This window comes from Rhinichthys klamathensis, unplaced genomic scaffold, assembly GCF_029890125.1.
Source record: "Rhinichthys klamathensis goyatoka isolate OS25496 unplaced genomic scaffold, OSU_Roscu_1.1 h1tg000103l_1, whole genome shotgun sequence".
In the NCBI taxonomy this organism is placed as follows: domain Eukaryota; kingdom Metazoa; phylum Chordata; class Actinopteri; order Cypriniformes; family Leuciscidae; genus Rhinichthys; species Rhinichthys klamathensis.
In genome coordinates this window covers 3,599,160-3,619,689 of record NW_026606642.1, presented here as the reverse complement: position 1 = coordinate 3,619,689, position 20,530 = coordinate 3,599,160, and the positions used below count along the sequence as shown (strand labels likewise).

Below are 20,530 nucleotides of genomic sequence, written 5' to 3'. Positions count from 1 at the left end.
ATTTGGGTGGGTTTGTTTGTCCCATCCCCAATGTCACTTCTCTTTATTTTACGGCCCTGACGAGAACATCGATCTCCTCGGCTGTGAACCATCAGAACTGTAACTAAACCAAGCGCGCCGCTGCCTGCGTCTACCTCATGTGACGTCATCGCCGAGTCGCGTAAAAAAATAACCGTTACTAACCAAAAACTTAAAAAACTGGACTTTAACACCATTTTGGAGACATTTCTAACTTTATATACATATCCTAACTGCTTTATGTACCCATTAATCGACAGTGGTGTTTAACCTGCCTTTAACACCTTTGTCCAGCAAATGTCCCTCCAACCGCCCACAGGCTATCGGAGTCTGGGGCTGACTTAACACAAAGAGAAGTCGCAATTCACACTTAAATCGCTATTCTAGACAGTGTTGATAATGAAGGAATTAAACGATTTAAGTTACATGTAGCCTAGTGATATTTCTGTCATAAAAGTTTTTACTAAATATTTCATTATTTCAATAATTGATGAAATAAAACTGGTTTGGGGCAGCTTTTTCCAAGCAAAACTAAATATAATCTGAAAAAACGCTTGTTAATTTGTTGTCATGAACAAAATGTTCAACTTAATATTAAAGTCTACAGGGATCTTTGGATCCTTACAACCAGGCATGCAATTTGTGAATTAAGTTTTTATTTTATTTTGTATTATTCAAATAAATATCGAAACGGTGCTTCGTGGTAATGCTGCTAAATTAAATAACATTTATAGAATAATTATGAACTTAAATGAAACAATATCGCAACATTTCGACAAATACATTATTATGTTTTTACATTTTAATTCAGGGCGATTTAGCCTACATTTAATTAGAGCGAGATTTTCACCCATGTCTTGTCATTTTCTCATTGGGAAGCGCATGTTTGAGTAGATCCTCTGTACCTCTCGTTTTCATATGGATTAGCCTACATAATCAGATAACATTTATTAGCCTAAATATTTAGACATTTAAATTCTTTAGACATAGCCGATTTCTTATCGTGACTGAGCTGAAGTGGCTTTCGGTTCATTTTTGTGACGCGCAGTTCCCGGAGACAGAGAGGACAGATATACTGTTTTTGTCGTTAGCCTAATATGAATACAAGTTTACAGTTTTGAACGATGTAAGCTACTCTACTCTTATCTGTATGACCAAAAAATTACGGAGTCGCCTATTAAGTTATTTTAGCTGTAATAATGAGATAAATAAATTAATCTAAATGAACGCGCCGCCGCGTTTGTCGAACACTAACTCACCATGCCAGAATAAAACCCGACTTTAGAAAAATGCATAGGGCCACTCGGCGTGGTGTGCCAAAACACTTAATTATAAACTTCCATATTTCATTCAAAATAATCTCAACACGCTTTGTGAAATTTTGAAAAGCCGTGCATGCATTCAGGCCACTGGAACTAATGAACAACTGAAACGCTGGTTTTGATTTTTATTGTTTGTCGTTTAAACGTGCCTGTTGCATATCTCTATTTTATATATTTGATATTGGTGAAGTAGCCTATAGCATTGATTAGCTGTGGAGCAGTGGCGTAACGAGCCAACACCGGGCCCTTATGCAGGATTATCAAGGCGGGCCCCCTACTACAACACGTGATGACGCAATGTCCACGAGTAGGCTTTTGCATGCAATACGCAAGGAACTGTTTACACCTGGCCACTTCATGCTTTTTCTGTGATCGTATAGCTATCCAATCATGAAAAGACCAGGTGTAAATTCCCTTCGAAACGCATTCGAGACGGATTTGAATCCGGTCGCTCAAACCACTTCAGGAGGAGGTCTGGGCCGCATTCCAGACGACACTGGACAAGTGTAAATACATCTGGTTGTTGAAACCACATATGTCAATTTTACTCCTCTAAAAATGCTAAAAAAAAAATAAACGTGTGAGAGCGTGTTATAGGCTATATGTCATAGTCAGATATGACGACGCTTGCAACAACACGCATCACCGCAGATGAGCATCTATTCATCAAGCCAACGCACAAACTATCGCAAATCAAAGTGAAAGTAAGTCGCAGACGCTCGCTTAACACACAATCATCTTCATTAAAAGTAAAGAAACGAAATGATCTTACCAGTACTGTTGCCGCTCTCTCTAATTGCGGTCTTCGATTTAGAAATTTTAGCTGATGATCAATAAAATGCAGCTTATCTGTTGCTTTCGGTGACGTGAACTCTATTAAATCTGCATATAGCGCGGAAATTGAAGATCGGATTTATATCTGTTTTGCAAAAACACATTTATGTGACCAGCTGTAAATGGAATCGTTTTGATAAATCAGTAGCTATCCGATCTGAGAAAACGCATGAAGTGGCGCGCGCGTGTAACGTTAAACAGCCGACCCGGGGATTCCCCAGTCCCAGCTCAAAACAAATTACACCAAAATCCATGATTGTTCGTTTCACACATGTATTTAATGATCTGTAAAATATGTTTTTGTCATTATTTATTTAAAACAAAATCGTGATAAAGTAAAATGCGATCAAACTAAAAGTAGTAATATGCGATAGGGGGCCCCGGCTGTCAATCAATATCTTCCAGTCAAGCGGGCCCCTGATTGCAACGTGAAGCAACCGCGTACCCTGCTTACCGATAGTTACGCCACTGCTGTGGAGGGAGGGGTGTGGGGATTAAAATAATTCAGCAGAAGTAGGGATGTTTAGACCAGAAGGAAATCCCAGTCCCCCTGGCAAATCAGAGAGCCTGGAATAAATAAATAAAAAATATATATAGCCTATATAAAACAAAACTGTATGGTGTAACAGAGTTTTAGAGCTAGACAAATCTCTCTGCAATAATAAATATAAAATTACAGCAGACCATGTTTGAGCGGGATTTGAACCCGTGTCATCTTGATGATGAACCGTAAGTTCTACCGCTCGGCTATGAATTTTGTCACTGAGAAATATCCAAACGTTTGATTCTCACATGAGCGAGAAAACGTTTTGTCTTTAGCCTGTGAGTGTAGGCCTACTTTAGCCTTTTACAGTTTTAAAAGATTATATCTTATCTGTATGACCAACAATTTGTTGTAGGCTTATTTGGAAATTACCATAACTTGTAGTATTTCATCCTTAGGCTACTGTTACTAGACATTAGCCCCACTTACGTTTTGCTAAATGTCCCTTTGCGGTCATTTCGCGTACGACTTTGAAATGCGACTGGTTTATTTTTACCGCGGTGGATGGCTAAAAATGGTATGTGGATGGGTAAAAGGTGTGACTAAAAATGTGCTTTTGGCTTTCATTTATATTTTGATTGTTTGTATATATATATATATATATATATATATATATATATGTGTGTATATATATACTAATGAGCCTTTCATTCAGGGGTGTCACACAAGAAAGAATGCAAGAATGCAATATATATAAATAAATATTTATATACACATATATATATATATATATATATATATATATATATATATATATGTGTGTATGTGTGTGTGTATAAATATTTATTTATTTATATATATATTGTCCTTGCATTCTTTCTTGTGTGACACCCCTGAATGAAAGGCTCATTAGTATGCAGTCTGCTCAGGTGAGAACTGCCTAATTATTCATGAGGGGGTTGGGCCGATCCGCCCATCCGCATATTGCCTTTGCAAACAAAAAAATGTTTTTCACAATTTAAAACAATCTATTGTTTTATGTGAATGATTAGGCAGAATGATTTTCAGATCAATTTGAAGCAAATACTCTAGGCGACAACATCCACTAGTCAAAAGTCTTGTGGACAGATATTTAGTATGTTATTTGTGGCCTTATATTAGAAACTTTATTTTTTAGTTTTTTCAATAACCACGCATAAACAATATTCTCTCAAAAATACAAACATGTACATACATGTTGCTCACATATTATGGTAGCCCTGCATGTGTGTGCTATATAGAGTGTAATTTCACCTGTGCCATTAATATGTTTATAAGCAACTGAAAAAAGCACAAATGTCAGAGCATGCCAAAACATCTCAAGGACCCCGAAAACACCTCAGACCCCAGAGGGTTAAATACCCACGCGGTGGGGCGGAGATACATTATGCAAATTCCGCAGACCCATGGCATTTCATTGCCATAGGCTCGTTTTTTAATACTCGAAGAGGATTGGCTTTCTGGCGAAACCCCCATTCTCCGTCTCCGTTCCCTACTCAGGGAACGAGGGTTACATCCGTAACCGAGACGATTTTTACAGTCTATGGTCTGTATACCCCCTTCTGTTTTATTTATTTTCTTCTCACTGTTAATGTCTGTAACCTTTCATTTGCAATAATAAAAAGATTTTATTTTATTATAATAATAATAATAAAATAAAATATGTGTTTTTCTCTGTCTGAATTTACTAGTGCAGAGACAACTGTCACACACACAGTTGATTAATTATTCATAAATTGTTTGGATAGTGACAGTATGAACAAAAAAAAATGACTCAGAGTTGAGTGCAGTGCTGATGGAGGGAGTGTAATAAAGTAAACTGCAACAGAATAGTCTGGGGTGGGAAAAGTAAAGAATTGTCTCTGGGTTTTTTGTTTTGTTTTTGCAGTGAACTGTTGCTAGGTTTAGTACAGTGTTGTGCTTATGGGACTGGGGATATAGAGGAGCAAACTGCAACACTGCAGTTTAGGGTGCGTGAAGGAAGGATTACGATAGATTTTTATTGAGAAACAGATTTTTTTTTTCAAGTGTGTTGGGGTTTAGACGATTCCTCTTTTTGGACAGAACCTCTCCAGCCTTGGAAAAGATCCTTGGGAACAGAGGATGCAGGGGAACATAAACATGCCAGTGCCAGCGGGTATAAATGAGGATACGGATGCTTCTGTTGAGCCCAGACAGGGGAGGATCTCTTCTTTGCTGGCTCCATTACCATGAAAAAGGAAGAGTCACAAAAAGCAAACAAATCCAAAAGGGCAATCCAAAACAAACAGCAGTCCAGTCCAGATCCAAATCAATCCAAATAATATTATCTAATTAATAAAAAAGACTATAATATATCTACTATAATAATATCAATATAACTAGTCTAAACTGATACAATATAGCCTACTACAGCCCTAACACATATGACTCAATAAACGACTATGACAATGAGAGTTCTCTACTCTGACACACACTAGCCTTCTACACCTGCTTCTACTACTCCTGCAACACCCACAAGGTGGCGCGATTTTCGAACCCCCTTTATCCAGAAGCGACACCGAACCGATGACGTTTCCACACAAACCGAGGACGTTAGTCACGTGATTTTCACGTTAACAACACAAGCCTCGAATCGCGGCTTCATCTCCTATGCTTCATCTGGCACGGCCATTTTTTCTCGACACAATAGCTCCGACGCCTCGGTTCAAATCTTTTTACAGTCTATGGTTCAAATGTCACATCACTACCTGTTGCCCTGATCGGTTAGGAAGAAGATTAGTACCGCGACGATTAAACTGCCCATTACTTTGTTTTGTTTTAGGAAACATGGTGAAGATGAAGCTTTTCCTTATATGGCTCTTATTGCTCTGGTGTTTACTCGACCATGGTAAGCCTATCTCTTCCGGCCAACGATGAAACCGAAAGTGACCTTTATATGAACTATAATCGCACAGAAAAGCCTTCATTGTTTGTTTTTAGCTGTCCCATCTTTTTGCTCGACCATGACAAGACATTAATTTGTTAAAATCTCACTTGGCCTACTGTCAGCGATAAAAAACGTAAAAAGTACGTGACGTTTGCTGCTTGAAACAAAGGCCCCGGCCATCAGGGTTCCAGACTGCGACCAAATTGGTCGGATATGCGACTATTTTTTGAGAATGTGCGAGTTAAAATGTTATGTGGTCGCATTTGTGCGAGTGGACGCTTGAGCAACAGAACGCCGTTGTATCAGCTGCTGCAGTCCGTAACTTATGTTCAAAATAAACGAGTAGGCTACATCATGAATCCATTTTCCAAACCGTGTTTTTGACTTAATCTGAATCACTACGTTACGCCTATAATAAGTGTTTATATTCGGACTATTTTATCCCGGGGTCGTCTCGCCTGCGGAGTAGCCCAGTGCCTGCGTGTCTCGCCATAGACATTAACGGAGAGAAGTTCCGTCTACAATGTTCTTCCGCAAGACACGTGCAGTTTATTTATTGACGAACGTAGACGTCACGCGCATTGCACACTGATGGTGAAACGCGCCAATTACGAATTCACGAATTAAGGCATATAAAAATGGTCTCACGAAACACAGAGCCCCTTCCTATACGTCTTTTCAGCGGTTATATTTTCCTCTGTCGAGCGATTACTCTCATGATCGCTCGACAGAGGAAAAGGAAATTATTATAAAATGCAGAAGGTAAGTGTGAGATTTCTGCTTTTAGTTACAACAATAAACTTTGATAACGAAAAACCTGTATCAGTTCATTATAATACTCTAATCTTTTAAAATGTAATGCATACATTTGAATGTTTAATGATTTTTAAAAGATAGAAAGATGATAATAGATAGATAGATAGATAGATAGATAGATAGATAGATAGATAGATAGATAGATAGATAGATAGATAGATAGAATATGATTCAAATGTAAATAGATAGATTGTATATAATTCAAATGTAAAATGCTTAAAATTACAGATTAAAATTACTGTCCAAAATCCATGAAAATCCTGAAATTTGGCAATGATAATTAATATATTACAGGTATTTCTGCTGCAACCCAGAAAGCCTTTGCTAGCCTTGGTCCATTAAAACCACTATTCATCAGCATGCATTGATTATTCCCATGGCATGTAGCAAAAAAAAAAAAAAAAAAAGTGCGACCAAATCATATGCTGGTGCGACCAACTGAGAAAGTTGGTAGCACCAGTGCAACCAGTGGAAAAGTTAGTCTGGAGCCCTGCCCATATAGTTTGGTGAAGCGTGTCTGAACAAAAGGCAAAAGAAAGAAAGAAAAAGTTGTGTCGAAAAATATTAAAGTCTGTGTAAATGTTCAAGACATGTTATTTGGTATAGCTAAAAGTAACCCATATAAACATCTTAACGAGTAAATGTGCCATATGTATAGCGCGAGTCGCTTTTAGATGAAAGCTGCAAATGCATAACAAAATGTAAAGGAGAAAAATAAAACACTTGTATTGTCATATCTTAATGTGGTGACAAGTAGCACAATTTTTGTTAAGTTCAAAGAAGAAATATTTAATTGCTTATTGTTCATTTATATTTTTAATTAATTTGTCATTAATCATCCAGGTAACGACACGTCTGGGGTATTTAAACATTTGAACTGGTTCTGTTATTTAAGTTGGGCTATTTCTACTTGTGGACTATATGGAAATGTTTTTGTTTGGTGTATAATAAACTTTTCATTTCTTTTTCAGATTTTATCTGTGTTGTTTCAAATGGAGTCTCTGTGTCAGTGATGGAGGGAGATTCAATCACTCTAAACACTGGGGTTGAAATAAAACAAGAAGATATAAAATGGTATTTTAATGATATTTGCATTGCTCAGAACAGCGGAGATCAGAGTACGAGTAAAATCTGTAGATATGATCAGAATGAAGATGCTGATGGGAGATTCAGAGACAGACTGAAGCTGGATCATCAGACTGGATCTCTGACCATCACAAACACCACAAACACAGACTCTGGAGTTTATCAACAAGAGATCATCAGCAGTAGCAGCAGCATTAAAAAGACCTTCATTGTTACCGTTCATGGTGAGTCGTTATGTTTAAAAGCAAGTTTTGTACATTTAAAAATAGGGTATGCAATTTTTTTACATCAATATTTTTAGTTTTTCTGGTTGAAACTCTCTTCACATCCTGATAGCAATCAATAGAACTGTAGAACTTCTCATTTCAATATATTCATATTTATATATTTATTTAATTTAGCACATTTCAGTTCAGCACTGTTTTACTTGGAGTGTTATGTTTGTTTGTAATACCAGTATCCATTAAAAAAAAATATCGGTTGAATAATCGGTTTACGGCATGTAGCCTACGGTCAAACGTAAATATCGATATAGGTAAAATCCACTAGTTTGTTCACATGTTACATTATGAATCAAGACATACAGGGCGTTCGGAAAATATTCACAGCTCTTCACTTTTTCCACACTCTCAAGCTCCATCGGGTTGGATGGGGAGCGTCGGTGCACAGCCATTTTCAGATCTCTCCGGAGATGCGCAATCAGGATCGTTGTCCTGTTGGAAAAACCTTCGCCCCATTCTGAGGTCCAGAGCGCCCTGTAGCAGGTTTTCATCAAGGATGTGTCTGCGCATTGCTGCATTCATCTTTCCCTTGATCCTGACTAGTCTCCCAGTTCCTGCCGCTGAAAAACATCCCCACAGCATGATGCTGCCACCACCACCATGCTTCACTGTAGGGATAGTATTGGCCAGGTGGTGAGCGGTGCCTGGTTTCCTCCAGACATGACGCTTGCCATTCAGGCCAAAGAGTTCAATCTTTGTTTCATCAGACCAGATCATTTTGTTTCTCATGGTCTGAGAGTCCTTCAGGTGCCTTTTGGCAAACTCCAGGTGGGCTGTCGTGTGCCTTTCACTAAGAAGTGGCCGTCCACCATCTCTCTACCATACAGGCCTGATTGGTGGAGCGCTGCAGAGATGGTTGTTCTTCAGGAAGGTTCTCCTCTCTCCACAGAGAAACGCTGGAGCTCTGTCAAAGTGACCATCAGGTTCTTGGACACCTCCCTGACTAAGGCCCTTCTCCCCCGATCGCTCCGTTTGGCCAGCGGCCAGCTCTAGGAAGAGTCCTGGTAGTTCCAAACTTCTTCCATTTACGGTTGATGGAGGCCACTGTAGTGATGTTACATTTGGCACTGAAGCTTCAAAGCGAACATCGAGTTCGCAGCCAAATTTCTCATGAAGCTCTGTGTCGGAGGGCGTATTGTTTTCAGAGAAACACGTGATTTTATAAATAAGCCTATATCCTATGTTACATGATCATAATTCTGTCAAATTATAAACAGCATAGAAACCATAAAATAATTAGACCACCATTTACTTGCATCAAGCAATAATTAGTATTTTTTTTATAATTAGTATTAATATAATTTTTACATTTTAATTTATTGCCACACTTTAATATGTGCATTATATTATCAGAAAACTGAACATTTAGCATTGTCAGGCTTTATTTGTGCTTAAAAGATAAAACAACGGCGCTGCACACGGCTACTATAAATTTGACCTGCCACAAGATGACGCTGTTTTTGACACTCTTGATGCTTCGAATCTTTTCCTGGAACAATCAGAGGAAAGCCTCAGTGCTTCATTTGCCCATCCCTAGGCCACTGTGCTCATTGGGACCTTCAATGCTGCAGACATTTTTCTTCCCCAGATCTGTGCTGTACAGTCCTGTCTTGGAGGTCTAAGTACAATTCCTTGGACTTCATGGCTTGTGGTTTGTGATCTGACATGCACTGCTAATTGTGGGGCCTTATATAGACAGGTGTGTGCCTTTCCAAATCATGTCCAATCAACTGAACTTACCACAGGTGGACTCCAATCAAGTTGTAGAAACATCTCAAGGATGATCAGTGGAAACAGGATCCACCTGAGCTCAATTTTGAGTGTTATGGCGAAGGCTGTGAATACTATGTACATGTGATTTCTTTTGTTTTTTATTTTTAATACATCTGCAAAGATTTCAAACAAACTTCTTTCATGTTGTCATTATGGGGTATTGTTTGTATAATTTTGAGGAAAATAATGAATTTAATCCATTTTGGAATAAGGCTGTAACATAACAAAATGTGGAAGAAGTGAAGCGCTGTGTACTTCCCAGATGCACTGTATTTCTATACCCACAAACATTAAAAAAAGCACTTTCCTGTTGTATTATTTTGTTTGGCTTATAATGAAGTATTGTTAATTTCTTCTTCAGGTTCATCAGGTGTTGATCCAGACGGTGTGTCAGTGATGGAGGGAGATTCAGTCACTCTAAACACTGGTGTTCAAACAAACCAACAAGACAGAATTAGATGGTATTATAATGACATTCGCATCGCTCAAATCAATAGAGATCAGAGTAAGATCTGTACAGATGTTCAGTGTAATGACGGTAATAAGAGATTCAGAGACAGACTGAAGCTGGATCATCAGACTGGATCTCTGACCATCATGAACATCACTAACACAGATGCTGGAGTTTATCAACTACAGATCAGCAGCGGCAGCAGCGACAGTGAAAAAACCTTCAATGTTATTTTATATGGTGAGTCTTTGTTTAAAAGCAAATCATATACATTTAAATTACATCATCATTGTGTTTAGGGATATTTTTGCTGACATTCAGAGGTGTTGTCCTCTTTACATTTATATTAATTCATATGCAGTTCAGATAATATAGGTTTCTTCAAAAACACATTTATGTTAAAGTGGAGTTTTTAGATTTAAATATAAATTACTATACAGGTTGCAAAGATATCCCATGTAGTATAATAATTTAATTAAAATAGTACTACGTCAGTATTATATAGTTTTATTATTTCTATCTAAATAATAATGTCATCATGATGGCATTTTAATTTGTTATAAAAAGGTACTGCAAGATGAGACACCATCTGTCATGTGTGGACATAATCAGAAGAAATCCCTATTGTAATACAAGCTTCACTGACTTAATCATCATCATCATCATCTTGCTTGTTCGGAATTAGATCTGAAGTAATTAGTACTTGTAGTTTTTTTCATTGCATACTTTTTTAGTCTTAATCTAGTAATTAATTGTAAAGTAATAGTAATTGTACTTTTACTTGAGTTTTTGGTTACCATACCCATCTCTTATGTTTATTAGCACCAAATGTGTATAAATGTTGCTTTTCAGATTGAAAATGTATTATCGCTTTGATATCCACAGTTCTCTCATTTTGTGTCTTTTCCCCCCAAAAAGATCCCCCACTCATCTGTTGGTTTGTGTTTCAGGTGTTTCTGCTGCTGAACGAGATAAAATAAAGAGAAAGTCAGTGAATGAAGGAGAACCTGTTACTTTATACACTGGTGTAATAATAAATCTGAATGATTCAATAGCGTGGTATATTAATGAGATTCTCATCGCTGAAATCTGTGATGAACCCAGAAAAACCTGTACAGATGTTCAGTGTGAAGAGAGATTCAGAGACAGACTGAAGCTGGATCATCAGACTGGATCTCTGACCATCACACACACCAGAAACACACACTCTGGAGAATATAAACTGCAGATCAACAACAGCAGATTCAGCATAATTAGGAGCTTCAGTGTTTCTGTCACTGGTGAGTATCAGTTATCTCTATTAAGGCAGCATCTAGTCAACATATTAATTACTTTATAATTAATGAAAACATGCACTGTAGTGTACTATTTACAAACCGTTTGGTTGTCTATGTTTTAAATCCGAGCAGCTCTCAGCCTCACGTGTCAAAACAAACACTACAAGGCCTCTAGAGGCCGCTCTCGTTCTGTATAATGACAGCGGGTCCTTTTCAGCCGCTCCAGCAATGCTGCCCTACAAAGGCAAAAGACCTTAACTCACCAGAGTGTGAAACTGAGAAAAATGACTTTAAAGTTTTTTTGTTGTCCAGCCAATTGTATGATAGGTAGGACAATGAAAATTTGCCAAGTAGTTGTCATAATGAATATATTTATCTACATTAAAAAATATTTAGCTCAAACTTGACCTTTGACCCCTATTCGGAAGTTACTGTATTCTGCCTTTGCATTATCTGTAAAACAATAATGGGTCATACAAAGGCAAAATACCTTAACTTCTAATTTATTGACCATTTTGCCTTTTATCACTCTATACAAACATTTCTATGATAACAACGATAGCCTTAAAATAACATTTAGTAAGTTCTGTCTAGTAAGGGTTAATATTACATCAATAGTTACAAAATATTACAAAATAAAAAAATTATGAGAAAGACCTTAACTCGCTAGAGTTTGGAACTGAGAAAAATGACTTTAAAGATTTTCAGTTGTCCCTCCAAATTAATTATAGGCAGGACACTGTAAATCTGGCAATTAGATGTTTTAGTAATACAAATTATCTACATAAAAAATCTTGAGCTCAAACTTGACTTTTGACCACTATTTTAAAGTTACTGTACACTCTGCCTTTGCATTGTCAGCGAAAAGTGAGAAGTTATGCCAAGGCAAAAGGCAGTAACTTCCACATTATCAATATTTGGTTGATGATCACCATTAACAAAATCATTATAGTAACACCTGTATAAAATCTAGTGATCATGGCATTTATTTTGTATGATTTACACTTATAGACATCTACTTATTACTACCCTGTGCTTTGGTTGCATTCTGGTGGCATTATTAATACATGAGACATGGCAAAATACCTCCATAGCGGTAAGATCTTCAATTGGTACCGAGTGGCATAAGACTTGATAAACGCGCGTTCAAAATGATCACGATAAAACAGGTCCTCGCGCACATTCGACCTGGGGACTCGCTTATAGTATATTCGTGTTCGAAGGTGTCATGCTCCTCGTACGTTCACGAAAAGTACGAAGTACGAACGCAGTGCTTTCCATCTTGAGACTCGGTGGGGAGCGCGCTCTGGACTACCTAGACGACTAATGCATTTATAGCACAACCTTCTGTGTTCTGCGTCTTTTCAGTAGCGGTGGTTTCAGCTGTCTGCCCTATTATTGTGCAGTGCACTTCGCTCGTCCCGCGGATTTATTCCGGACAGTGTGATTGTAGGTACAACCCGCTTGTAACAGCTTGTCTGATGTTGTATGCACCAACAATTCTTGCTGCATTATGTTGTATGCACCAATATACCGTTGTTGCTTCATTATTATCACTCTGTGATATATTAGTCGCGCGTCGGCTCGACCGTGTTCAGGGCGGAGCTGAAGGCGCCGGCGAAGTTTTGGCACTCTGCCAGCTAGATGCATGATTGTTTCAACCCGATCTGGGTGAGGCGGGGATTTAGTTCTTTGTTGTATTCACCTGCTATGGCGTGTGTAACATTTTTTTCTGTCAACTCTGCATATATCATTCGCGATGGATAGCCTATCGCACGTTTTTCATATGGAGCGGGTTCAGACCATACTAAATGTTCTGACCGCATTTGTGCTGGACAAAGCTCTGAGGACATCAGAAGTTACAGGGACTGATGGCAGCTGTACAAAGTACACAGGCTACATCGTAATTTCAATTTTAATGGAGAGCAAAACAAAGGCAGAACACCGTACAATCTGAAAGGTAGCATATTTGATAGAACGCCAGCACCGTAACTTCATATTGACGCGCGGCTAAACAAAGGCAGAGTGCCGTAACTCAAAATGAGCGTTCCAAAACAAAGCCAAAGAGCGGTAACTGGTGTTACGGTGTTCTGCCTTGGTTTCTCACGGGCTTTTGGAAGTTACTGTTAAGACAACCCATTATTTTCTCGAAAAAACGACGGAATTGACTCAAGATACTTATCCACATGATAAAGGGGGTCTTGAATGTGCCAAAAATATAAAAAACTAATTTTCGACCAAACACGAAGTTACGGTCTTTTGCCTTTGCACGGCAGAATGGATGCAGCCCGGAAAAACTATTGGTATGGAGTGCAGTGGTGGACGAAGTACACATACCATGTACTTGAGTAAAAGTAAAGATACTCAAGGTAAAATATTACTCAAGTAAAAGTAAAAGTGCTGCCTTTAAACATTCACTTGAGTAAAAGTACAAAAGTATTTGCCTTCAAATGTACTTAAGTATCCAAGTACTTTTATTTTTTATGGCTATAATGTCCTATTATAATTTGTCACAAGACTCTTAACTCAGTCTAAGTGAAGACTAATGTCACTCTTGGCACACCAATCAATTAATGAAATGACATTAATTAGTCTGATATATATATATATTTAAATTGAATTAATTTTGTGTGTGTTTAATTTTGGAGGGAAGGGGACTGTTCCCATAAGGTATAAAATATTTACAGTATTTACTGTATATATTTTTCTCCAGCGCCTAAGATCACAATTATTAACATCTTAATGTTATGATACATTCACATAAACCTGCACAACCCCATTAAATATATACACATATACATACACACACACACACACACGCGCGCACACACGCACACGCACACACACACGCACACACACACGCACACACACACACACACACACACACACATTATATATATATTCTATATTCTATGTTATGGGAGCAGCCAATTTCCCTCCAAAATTAAACACAAAAACGTATTAATGCAGTGTTTCTGCTAGGCTACTCCCCAGAGAAAAAAGCTATTATATGCAATTCATTTTAGTGGCAACGTAAGCAATGTACATTTATGCGTTAATACTTACCGATAATTGCTGCAATAATAGCTGCTGCTCTCTGTCCCGCTTAAAATCATTGTCAACGCGATTTGTTTGGAACTATTGAGAGCTACACGAATAACGACCGCGCGGCGGCGAGATCACTGTCACAACCATCTATGTTCGCAACTCTCATATTTAACGGCTCTGGTTCGTGCTTAGTAGATATTGCCAAGGCAAGTTCAAAACAAAGCGCGCGCGCTGTACTGTGATTGGTGGCTCGTTTGGCCAGTTACGTTTTTATCCACTCATAAATAAAAAGGAACGACTGATTTTGAAAATGTAGTAGAGTAAAAAGTAAGATATTTGACTTTGAAATGTAGTGGAGTTAAAGTAAAAGTCTCCCAAAATTTAAATACTTGAGTAAAGTACAGATACGCAAAAAAGCTACTTAAGTACAGTAACGAATTACATTTACTTCGTTACTGTCCACCACTGATTGTCGATAACAAAGTTTTTCACCGATCGGTTATCAGTGCCGATTATTCGGCAAAACGTATCAATCCTTAGACCTCTAAAAGAGACTGTCAATTGCCAAATGCATTATGCATTTTGGATTTTACATTTCTTAAGTCTATTATATAAGAATAAGAACAATGCATAATATCAGTCAGTTTTCCTGTGAACATTGTTTTCTGTTGAGCTCACAGAGCTGATGCTGTTTTAGCTGATGTTGTTATAAAACACCTATTTATCCAATCAACCAGCTATTTATCAAATAAATCAATATCATACTGTGATATAATAATATCTTATCATTATAATAATATCTTATCATTATAATATCTTATCATAATAATAATAATAATAATAATAATAATAATAATAATAATATATATATAATAATACATTATTATATAGATATAATAATACATTATCATACTGTGAAAATGTAATATCGTCTGTGTCTTCAGCTGTTCCAGATGCAGGTTTATCTTCAGCTGCTGTAGGAGGAATATGTGCTGCTGTTATTCTGCTTGTGGCTGCTGCTGCTGCTGTGATTTACTGTCTCCACTGGAAATCTAGGAAAAGGAAAGCAAGGCAAAAAGGCAAGTATTACATACAGCCAGGGCTTGACATGAACTTTTTTGCTCACCAGCCACTGTGGCTAGTGGTTTTCCAAAGTTACTAGCCACTCAGCATTTTCACTGGCCACAATTTGGACACCGATACCATAGGGTAATAACTACCATATAGATATTTTTAATAGCATCTCATAATTTGGCAGCCGGTATATTAGGCTACTGTCACTTTAAGACCTGACGCACGGACCCATTATACTGTTTTATATAGCCAATATACTTTATGTGCACGCACTTTGGGTGTGAGCACAAAATCTGTGGGAATGAGTAAAATTGCTCGTCAGAATTCAAGCCCTGTACCACCAACAATATTCATCCGGAGCAAATTAAACGAGTGAGTAAAGGGTTGGTGTGTCAACTTCACTGTCGGAGAGATTAGAGAGCGAGAACACGCAGCTGGTATCTTTTATATCGAGTTTTAGATATTTCAGTATCAATATGTATCGAAAAATCAATATTACTGCCAACACTAGATTGCACTTAGTTTATTATTATTTCAGATGCCTTTTTAAAAGACTACAATTGAAACATGTATATTATATAAAATTAAACCCGCCAAACTGGCTAGTAGGAGTGACTGTGTTACACGCCAACGCTGAAATCCACCCGCATTTGGCGGGTGTTAATGTCAAGCCCTGCATACAGCTGATTGTACAAAATCATTTTTAAGTAAAGGTTTACATACAGCTGATTGTACAAAAAAATTGAAAGTTGTATTGTAAAGAAGGAATCTTTAAAAAATATGTAAAAGTATGTATTTTTATTCTAATTGACCAACATAAGAGTTTGTTGTTGTTCAAACAGGAAACAGGACACCGCGAGATGATCATGATCAGGTGAGATACTGTCGCCAAAAAACTGAATTTACTACAGATTCAGATCTGGGAGAACTGTTAAGGCCCTAATGACATGATTTTGAAGAAAAGCAGGCCAAAACAAAGTTCATTTTGGGGGTTCAAAGCAGCTCGTCAAAGTAAACTTTCCAGCTTCTCCGTGGCGATTACTTTATATGTACGTAAGTATGGCTCAGCCTTCTTTAAATTGGAAATCTCCTCTTTTATTTCTTCTGTTCGGTCCGTCAAGCTCAGACGTCTGCAAGATACAACATGAACAGAGCTTTAAAATATAATTCTAATCGGAAAAGACACTGATACTGTTTTTCATGTTTCATACTGTAAAGTGTATTGTGGTGTATTGAGGTGTATTGATTTAAAGCAATACATTTGTATAAAGTTCTATATATTGATTTAAAGCAATACATTTGTATAAAGTTCTATATAAACGTGACGTGAGTTTACTGGAGTGCAGATCTGGTGCACACATATCCACATCACTTCTTTCAGATCTTTCTTAACTGCTGTTTTCTCACCGCTGTCGACAGGAACATATTCAAGTGTAACTGTTGTCATTTTTGAGAGGAAACCGTGCAACACATATTTACTTGTGCATCTGAACGTCACTCTCAGCAGTGTGAAAGGCTTTGGGATGTACACTAACAGTATATTGCTAACTCTTAATAACTTTAACTTTTTGCCCCTTAGTGAAGAACGGAAAAGAACCTCTCTGTTTGTCAGGACCTTATGTGGTTTATGTCTGTGTGTGGTTTTTTTTTTTCAGAATTTATCACATAGAAACACCAATAATAACTGACTTGTTTAAGAGAGCACTGATCTTGAGCTGTTTTACTTCAGAATGAAGAACAGGGTCTTTACATTCACAAACATCAAAGAGAAAAATGTGTATGTGAAAAAAAAAACATTTTTGTGTAACTGAATTATCAGTTTTGATAATTTGTTTGAACTTCTGTGAATCTACTTCTTTCTTTCAGGACAATGATGTCAAAGAAGCAGTGCCCCTTAATCAGAGGACTGAGACTCCACAGATGGATGATGATAATGGGACGTCCCATAATGAGACTGAGACTGCACTGATGGATGATGATAATGAGACTGAGATTCCACAGATGAGTTGATAATGAGTTGTCTTCTAGTGAGACTAGTGGGATTTCACAGTAACATTATTTATAATTTTACGCTCATGGAGAAAGTCGTGATACTAAAATATCAGTAGTCGGTACCAATAATGGTGACTTGAAGTTTCAAAGCAAAGTAGTCAAAGCAAAGCAACCCATCACCAACAGAGTGCTTGAGGATTTCCAGTGTGTGACTGGAGGGGTTATTAGAGGCTGCTAAAGGATCCAGACAGAAACAGTGCATGATTATCTCTCTTTCTTGACAGTATTGCTGTTTCTTCAACCATTAGCAGCAGCATTTACACTGTAAGGTCCAATAACACACTGATCTGTTTTGATCAGATTCATAATAATGTCATATTTAGTGTGCTCTTCACCTCACCGATCATATGCAGAAATGAGAATATGTTGGCAACTGTCAGTCAGAAAAAATCAGTTACTCACTTCAATCTGTACTACTGTAGAATGACTGTTAATGTTATATCTTTACAATTGTAGCATTTACATCTTGTCAACACAGAGGAACATACATGATGAAAACACCAGTATGTTGACTTTTGGATGCTGGAGTCTTTACACCGTGACCTTAAGCTGCTTGGTAACCTCTAAACTAGTGTTTTAAAAACATTCACTGTCAAAACTAATGCTACTGTATCAGTTTTGGTTTATTTGTTTGTTGTGTTGTATGTTTGTGGTTTAAAGAAAGGTTAAAGGTTCAAATCCTGCAAGGGTTGATCCATGGAATATAAGCATTGTGTCCTTGATCAAACTCTGAATCTCAGGAACTGATACTGTTAAATCTGCACTGAAAGACACTGGATTGAGGCTGCTACAAAAGAACAAATATGTTTATGAAACTAAATTGGTATACATTTCATAACGGTTACTGGCTGCTATGCAGCATTTTAATGGAATTAACCATCTGAATGGTGTTTTAAGCTCATTTCATAAATGTGTTTTTACTGATAAAATGATATTCATTTTTATAGATTTCTTTTTTTTTTCAAAGAGCTCATTGTAAGTTTGTTTTTAAATTGACCCTAACAGAGACACTGACCCTATTTAAATTATTTATTAGAATGTAAATACACGCATGCTATTTTTCATGTGATGAATGCTATTAAAACGTGTTTGTGAAGTTGATCAGAAGTAACTAAGCTAACAAGGAATCATTTGTAGATCCTGAATTGTGGAAATTTTAGACTTTAGGATTACACTTTCACCTTTAACATTTTAGGTTTTTAACCCAACTAGCTGTTTAACTCAGTCCTTAGCAATAAGAACACACTAATCAACCAATTGTTGATTTTTTTCTTCTAATCAAGCTTTTTATTTTTTGTACTCATATTAGATGGTAAAGGCTGTTACAGAAATGGACACTAGATGGCGCCCTTGTAAAGTATACAGTCTACTCTGAAGAAGATCCAGATGTCAACTCTCATAATGGGTATAGAATAAGTTGACATACTTGCAAAGTTACTTATAGTCATATGCAGTGTTACAGATATTAGAAAGTCAACCTACTCTACGAGAGTTAGTTGGCATGTTGCAAAGTAACAGTAAAATGTCTAAAGTCAACCACTGACATGGTGTAACCAAAAATAAAGTAGACTCAAAATACAAAAGGCTTTAAAAAAGAATGTCAATCATTACTAATTGTTCAGTAGATATGTGTATCGATAGAAGGGTGTCAAACATCTTCTAAATGTTGTCAGATGGGTTTGAGTGCATAAATCCTGCTTTCACATCTATTAAGAGGGTTTAACAGTAAATCCAATCTGTATATGCCTTTTCTACACCTGTCAGCGAGGAGTGGAGGCAGAGGAAAAGTTGTAGACCTCTTGAATTACTGTAAAGAATTATGCACGACGCCACATCATTCACTACTAAGTTCCGTTCTGCTCATATTACTTGACTTCTTGAATGAGTTCAGTTTGCTGAAGAGATTTTTCCAGTCTTTAGCTAGAGGAGACCCGCGTTCACTAACAAGTTTACAACAAAAGCAAAACGTTCTTGCTAATTAAATAAACAAGCCATGGTCTGTCCAGTTTGTCCCACTTAGATAATGCGACTTTAATGAGCCTCTGAAAATATCCTGTGCGTGGTTTGGAAAAATGATGCCTTTGGTTTGATCTGTCCCTCTCTGTACCAAAGTGTCTTTAAGTCCAGGTTTAATTACAGCTGGCCATTTGCTGGAATCATGATATATTCCTTCACCTACTAGTAAAATTACTCCCATACTGTTCCATCTGTCCCACATCAGATAGTTACGGCTAAGCTGTCATTAGCATGGCCGCTAATGCTAATGCCTACACTCTCATCTTGACTTCTGGGATGTAGAATTTTAAAAAGAGCCTCTTTGTTTCTTCTTCTTCTTCTTCTTCTTCTGGGGTTTTATGGCGGTTGGCATCCAAAGTGTTGCATTACCGCCACCTACTGAATTAAATAGTTTTCCCAGTGCAGAATATTTACAGTGACCAGCCTAAAGTTCACTGCCCGTTCTACACTCACCGGCCACTTTATTAGGTACCCCATGCAAGTAACGGGTTGGACCCCCTTTTGCCTTCAGAACTGCCTCAATTCTTCGTGGCATAGATTCAACAAGGTGCTGGAAGCATTCCTCAGGGACTTTGGTCCATATTGACATGATGGCATCACACAGTTGCCGCAGATTTGTCGGCTGCACATCCATGATGCGAATCTCCCGTTCCACCACATCCCAAAGATGCTCTATTGGGTTGAGATCTGGTGACTGTGGAGGCCATTTTAGTACAGTGAACTCATTGTCATGTTCAAGAAACCAATTTGAAATGATTAGAGCTTTGTGACGTGGTGGAAGTAGCCATCAGAGGATGGGTACATGGTGGCCATAAAGGGATGGACATGGTCAGAAACAATGCTCAGGTAGGCCGTGGCATTTAAACGATGCCCAATTGGCACTAAGGGGCCTAAAGTGTGTCAGGAAAACGTCCCCCACACCATTACACCACCACCACCAGCCTGCACAGTGGTAACAAGGCATGATGGTTCCATGTTCTCATTCTGTTTACGCCAAATTCTGACTCTAACATCTGAATGTCTCAACAGAAATCGAGACTCATCAGACCAG

At 37.7% G+C, this 20,530-nt stretch overlaps 1 protein-coding gene and 1 long non-coding RNA gene across 2 annotated transcripts in view; both read left to right on the top strand.

Annotated features, from left to right (window-relative positions):
* LOC130087013 (uncharacterized) overlaps window positions 1-17,421 on the top strand; it is a 111,152-nt gene extending 93,731 nt beyond the window's left edge. Inside the window, exons 3-7 of the mRNA XM_056253214.1 lie at window positions 9,923-10,252; window positions 10,963-11,292; window positions 15,282-15,416; window positions 16,254-16,285; window positions 17,278-17,421. Coding sequence (XP_056109189.1) covers window positions 9,923-10,252; window positions 10,963-11,292; window positions 15,282-15,416; window positions 16,254-16,285; window positions 17,278-17,421 — 971 coding nt within the window. The remainder of the gene's footprint in view (window positions 1-9,922; window positions 10,253-10,962; window positions 11,293-15,281; window positions 15,417-16,253; window positions 16,286-17,277) is intronic.
* LOC130086945 (uncharacterized) lies at window positions 5,510-7,539 on the top strand. The gene is made up of 2 exons (XR_008807278.1): window positions 5,510-5,566; window positions 7,393-7,539. It is a non-coding gene; the product is annotated as an uncharacterized LOC130086945 (long non-coding RNA).
* Window positions 17,422-20,530: the final 3,109 nt, after the last annotated feature.